The following is a 6752-nucleotide window of genomic DNA, read 5'->3' as shown; positions in this document are numbered from 1 at the left end:
AAGTCTCGTCTGGGGCGGGCAAAATGCCTTTCGCCAAAAGGATTGTGGAGCCGCCGCTTCTGTGCAGGCACCAGATTCCAAACGATGAAGGTCTGCTCTTCGAGGACCTGTGCGCCATCACCAACGTGATTCTGTCCCGGACCTTGCGACAGCTGTCCGACCTGGCCCGGCACGCCTGCTCCTTGTTCCAAGAGCTGGAGAACGACATCGTCAGCACCAACCAACGGGTCTGGGGGCTCCAGAACAAAATAGGCCAGATCCAGCAGAATGCCAATGCCCTAGACCCCAAAAAGGAGGCAGTGCGTAAGTAGAAGCGGAATAGCCCCCACCCCGCCAGCAACCCCCACCCCCACCCCCAACGCCCCAAAATGCACCCACCTGATCCATGTGTGTGTTATTTAAACACTCATTGAATCACGCACGTGTTATTACAGACACCCGCAAAACGTGTCTCACGACACGCAATTTTACTTATTTGCGCTTTCACATTGGTCCCGCGACGTATTGACTTTTGTGTGCAGACTGGAAGAGCGTAAAAATTTGCGCGCGGGTATATGCATGTGGGTGAAATTGTGCTCGCGCGCGCGATTCTATGTGTGTCAGGGGCGTGTGTTGCCGCTGCATTGGCCACGCGTCGCTCTTCCATTTACTGCGGGTTGCGCACACCCACGCACGCACACACACACACACACACACACACACACACACACACACCCTGCACGCATGTCGGATTTATCTATGAAGAATGTCACGTTCTTATCTTTCGAGTCGACTATTTTTAAATGTGTGCGCGCCAATCCCCCACGCGCGGCATTCCCACCCTTTTCACAAGCAGCGGCACTATCCCAGCATCAATAATGAGTCCACTTGACCATGTTGCAGCAGTGTGTGTGTCCCTGTAGACAGGAACCGATGGTCGTGACATGGGTGTGCGAGGGATGTGGCCGTGTACGGATTGACACGCACTGGCAACATAAGACTTGACTGGCATCAACAATCGACTACATTCGTGTGTAACAACAGCTACATATTATTTATGTCCTCTGCAGCAGCTAGAGCAAGGCCTCGTACATTTTCCCCGACTTGCCTAAACCATCAAATTAAAACCTTAACATACTGCAGGAACAAATTTGATCCGCTTCGACATTTGATAGGGATAAAAATTCCTGAAATCTCATTCTTTCAGTTTAAAATTTCCTTACTCTTCTGAAAGTGACTCATAATACAGAAAAATGAAAAATATTGTAATACAAAGTTTGTGTACACCGAGGCTTTTCTGGGCCAAATTAACTACTATGTGTGTGTTAAATTGAGAAAAAAGAAGAAGAGGAAATCTGGCAATGGTTGGAATCTTATAACTGTAACTACATGCATGAATGTGTTTAAATGGGAAGCTGTCAGGAGACGGCACGAAACAGTGCAGAGAACTGTCTGTGATCCCACCACATTTGCAAAGGTTTTCCGAAGAAACATGCCCCCGTTGGTCTTTGACAGTGAAATAGTCAAATGGCACAACAATGACAGTCCATTCATCAAGAACCCTGACCCAAGCGCCAAATGTTGGCCCGGAACGTAGTTTGTGTTTGGATAATGAACATAACGTAAGGACGTTGAAGAGCAAGTTTGCAAATTAAAGCAACTGCATAGACTTATGATCATCCCTATTGTTCCTCACCAAAAGCACCAGGGGCAATAATGCCCTTAATGCTTGTATAGTGTGTGGCTGAAGGAAATAAGCATCAATGGTGAATCTGTGACAAATACTTGCGTCTTGACACAATAATGTGCAAGCTCGGTTGTTAGCCAACTGCGGATTTTGACCAACATCGAAAAAGTATTGCGTGACTTTCGAATTGAGGGTAGGAAGCCCCCAATAGCTACCAGACTTGAAATTAATGTTACACTCAAGTCTCAGGAAAAATGACTTTGGAATTATATTGACTAAATTGGAGGTGAGTGGGGGAGTTTAGAGGTGGACAATCTAAAAGATCGAATTATTATCAATGTCAAAATCTTGAGTACCGATAGGAACACAGAAATTGAACATGTCCTCCCTAAATAAATAAATAAACAAACAAACACACAACAAAAGACGAATCATACCTTCAGCTGTACTTAATGCAGACATCCAATGTCTTATTAGCTTGTCTGACAGTAGTCAATGGACAATTAATCCTTCATCAATGTTTCGGGGAAAACGTGCACTTTATGTACAGTATGGCCATTTTGATGTTATTTTACTGCTTTGAGATTCCATGACCTTTCACAGAGCAACAGGTGAATGCATTATTTTGTTGGAATTTGTTGTGCAAATGTGGTGGTTACACAGACAGTTGCAACGACTGTTTCCAAACACAGTCCTATTAAATACATCTCTATACATAACTTGGATTTATTGAAGACATTCTGGTAAATCTTAAATCCATTTTAGTTGACACAGGTGAAATTTGACCCGGATACAGCCTCACGATACACAATAGCCTATTATCATTTTGTTACATTGATATGATACCGATATTCGTTACATTGATTGTTACATACATTTGATACCATTTACTTCTTGGACTTATACACATTATACATGGATTAACCCAGTGTGGGACGAATAAAGGATATCTTATCTTATCTTAGTACACACAGTAAAGAGTACCGATATCAAAAGTACACTGAAAAAAATGTTGCATAGAATTTACCCCATTACAGGTATATTTTGTCAAGTGGCTGCACACAATAGAAAATAGATATATAGCTTACTTAAAAATGTATCTGGATCAAGAGTGGGGTTTTTTCCATGCAACCACTTGACGAAATAAAATAGAGCGAATTCAATACACCATTTTTTTGCAGTGTACTTATGATATATAAAATTTCAAATCACACAATGACGGATAAATGTGATCAAATTCCAATTTTTCTGACGTGTATGATGATTTGCCAATGTGTCACTAGCGCTAACTACTGGTGAGGAGAACTTATATGATGTAAACAAAAAAAAAAAAAGTTAAAAAAGCTTTCAGTATCGACACCGGGCATCGGTATCCGACCGATACAGATGCCTGATATCGGTACTTCCCCCTTCCTAATTAAAACCAAGATGTTGTTTCATCAATATTAACAAAGAATGGAGAAAAAGTAAGCAACGTAGGAAAATATTGAATGATTGTTTGTCTGGGATATCAACTTGGCTGCATGAAAGGTTTGCCTCCTCTTTGTCAACACTCATCCATGGAAACCCACTAAAAACTTGCTAATTTTATTTATTTCTTTTAAAGGACCACAATCTTTGCCGTCATGCTGGAAAGCAATGTTTATGTGCACACAGCCATATTCATTATCCGTTACAACAGTCTCGTCACTTCTTGTTGAGCCACTCAACACAGAAGAGAGTCAATATGGTGCAAACTGGGATCGATCCTGGACTTGGCGGTAGGCAGATGGCTGATATTGCAGGAAAAACACCACTCATCTGTTATTATGAGCAGTCAGTAGAATCCATTAGACGTTACTAATGACACAATGAGATGAGCCATGGTCAATCCCATGGAACTTTTTCGGGGGTGACACTTTGCTTCGCATCGCTATTGATCCTACGTGTCAAACTTTGGAGGAAGTTTCTGTCATGTGGTCGTTAGAGGATTAAGCAACACTCGTATTTGACATCCTTACCAGAAAGTACTCTGCACTTGCGTTGTGATATGAACATCTGGAATTATGAAACATACAGTTTACTTGTTTATTTAGTCAATTTTCCCCTTTGAAATTATTTGAAATGCGATTTATCTATTTTGACCCCCCACCCCGCGCAACACCCAATAGAAACGATGGATGTTGCTCTTTGCCCTCACCAGTTTGAAAAAATTAGCATACAGACCTTGTTTGACAACTAGTAACCCTCTAAAAAAATAATAAAGTCAGTAAAGAAAAAGTTCAATTTCCATGTGCTTGTATTTTGTACAGTAGAAGGACAAACACGCCAGACTGCACTTAAACGGTAGCATTTTACCTTTAAAATGTGAGACAGTGTATTTAATTTCTTCATCTGCTCATGCATGTGTGCCCAATAAATGTGGAGTTTTTTTTAAATCTGTAATTTTCTGAAAATGGGTGAAAACGTGAATACTTACTTTATGTAAAAAAAAAAGGAAAGATTTTAGTCAATAGCTCTGAGTAGGACAATCTTGACATACATGTAACGAGTGAGAATTTTGGTGCTACTAGTAGGGTCCACTAGTTGGACCTTATACGTAGTGCTACTAGTGAGTGCAACACAGTCATTGCTCATAAGATTGGACTGCTTATGAGCAGGCCAAAAGTGGATCGAGTAGTTACAAGTAAGACATGGTCGATTTAATAGCGCACCAACCTGTGTTACTAGTAGGGACTAGTACTAGTACATGGACCATAAAAGGGACATAAAAGATATCAAATGCATACTCAAACAGTTCTCCATAGTATTGCATTTTATTGCTATGTATTTGTCATGTTTAGGTTGATTTTGTTACATGAAAATGTCCGCATCTATCTGGACGATGCAGTGAGGTTTGACACCACCACAAAAGAATTAACATATCATCAAATCTATATACTGTACCTATGACAGTGTAAGTCAAGACTCAGCAGTATTACCTTTTTTTCAGGCATAATTCTATACTGTACAAGAAAGTTATGTGAGATTTCATTTTTGAAACCTGACACTCTGAGGCGATTTCAAAATGTTTTAGAATATAGTCCTATAAAAAAAAAAAATAAATCAAAGCCCTCAGGATATGAAGATGCTGCATTTTTCCAAAGCCTGGGGGAAACACTGAATTGTTGCAAAACATGTCACATCAAACAGGCACGTTTTAGATGAATGATAACTCACAGGACTGCGTAATGGGCCAAAAGCTACTGCGGACCCTGAGAGGATTGTCAGACAGCTCTGCATGCCTTTTTGTGGCTTTTGAACCACTTTTAGGACATTTTCTATCATTTAATGTCCACACATTAACAGGATGTTACACTGGAACAAAAGCTCGCTTAGCATGTTTCTTAACAAGTAAAACATGAAGTCATACAACCCTGTCCCTGTCACTACCAAATAAAAACCTTTTATTTACAAGATATGATTAGATTACCGGTAGATGAAATAAGTCTTTAATGATGGGCAATTTGGGTGTTACAGCAGCAAAAATCAGGCTGTATAAAAACAAAATAACAATGAATGCATCAACTAAACATCCATAGCAACAAACTGCATTAAATATTTTTTATACTTGCAAATATCTTTCCGGAAAGTATGAGCCCTTAATTACACGTTGTGTATTTAAAACAACCGCAGAGTGTTGCCTTATTTCAGTCTGATTAGCTTAAAACTAACAAACGATGCAAAGCACATCGATGGGTCTTCTAACACTAAGTAAGCAATGGATATTTCAACACAAATAAAAAAATATTTGAACACGAGCAATCCTCACAGGTATACAGATTGAAAAATCACCGATATTATAGTCGTTTTTTGAGTCGGTGGTGAAACTCGTCTCCTATGGGTCTGTATTATACTGCCCCCTGGCGGCCAAGGCATACACACCTGAAGGAGCAACACAATGTCCATTGAATGGATGCAAAAATTGCTTGTATTTTCTATTCTGACACTAATGTATATTTTTTTACAAAGTACGATATTACAGTGATAGATTTCTTATTGAAATACACATCACAACAGTTGTTATGATACTTTTGGGGAAGAAAAGGGAAAGGAATAGTTAAGGAGAATGTAGTGTGCTAGTCGAGATCTCAGCATTGAACATAAGTCGAAAGGAATTTGTGGATATTGATCTTGTGGCAGCTAGCTTGTACTCTGCTTTCTTGTGTGGAGGCCCTCAAAGCAAACTTGACTTTAGAATTTGCCAGGGTGGCCAGCAGGGGACTGCTTCATCTCTCTACTCTGCATGGTAACAGAAGAGAGGGAGACGTGTGCTTTAACCTTTCCGCTGAGTCAATCACTCTGTCACTCTCTCCCTGGGCCTGCATTTGAACTTGCCGTTGTTGTTGAACAGTTGGACAGCAAGAAAAGATCATGGAGAGTTTTTTTTTCTGAAGAGAACTCAGACTATTAAAAGAACAAAGTATGCAGAAGGCAGATATTTTAGGGACAAAACTGGAAACAAGCAAATCTCCGTCCTTTTTTTTTTTTTAATGTGATTGCCTTTCTTCATTGGGGAGGAAATCGCAGCTGACTGAGGAAGAGGTGGGGTTTTCGTTTGTGTTCAGGTCAAAGCCCTGTCTAATACAGAATGAGCATTGCCATAATCTTGTAGCATATTATGCAATTACAGGGAACCCCACAGCTAATTAAAAAAAAAAAAACACGCCGGGATAGAAAGGTTTATATTGTTCTGTTGCCTATAGTTGCAATAAGATGGTGGCAAAGGACTGTTTTCAAAATAAAGCTCCTCAACTCACTTTAAGATAAGATAAGATAAGATATCCTTTATTTGTCCCACAATGGGGAAATTTACAGCCTCCAGCAGCAAGAATGTATGTAGAAAGAAGAAGAGAAAAAAAAAACAACAACAACAAACATCTTTCAATTAAATACAATATGAACACAATATGATTTAAGCTTGGAAAAAAAACAAAAAACAAAAAACAAGACAAAACAAAACAGCAATACGTGTTCTCCAGCAAAAATGGGGTATTGCTTTGTAAAAATGTCGGGCTTTGCTGTTGGGTAGTCATTTTGGGGTTGAGGGCGCAGTGGGAGGGTTCTG

General features: G+C 39.9%; 1 protein-coding gene across 3 annotated transcripts in view; it reads left to right on the top strand.

The window, feature by feature from the left end:
• Positions 1-20: 20 nt before the first annotated feature.
• The window catches only part of nhsb (Nance-Horan syndrome b (congenital cataracts and dental anomalies)), a 55762-nt gene continuing 49030 nt past the window's right edge, over positions 21-6752 (top strand). For all 3 annotated transcript variants that reach the window (XM_052063009.1, XM_052063010.1, XM_052063008.1), the window contains exon 1: positions 21-303. In XM_052063009.1, the coding sequence (XP_051918969.1) occupies positions 24-303 (280 nt within the window). In that variant the 5' untranslated portion in view covers positions 21-23. The remainder of the gene's footprint in view (positions 304-6752) is intronic.

Source organism: Hippocampus zosterae, chromosome 4 (assembly GCF_025434085.1).
Source record: "Hippocampus zosterae strain Florida chromosome 4, ASM2543408v3, whole genome shotgun sequence".
Classification (NCBI taxonomy): domain Eukaryota; kingdom Metazoa; phylum Chordata; class Actinopteri; order Syngnathiformes; family Syngnathidae; genus Hippocampus; species Hippocampus zosterae.
The sequence above is the reverse complement of the archived record's forward strand: the minus strand, read 5'-3'. Positions and strand labels throughout refer to the sequence as shown.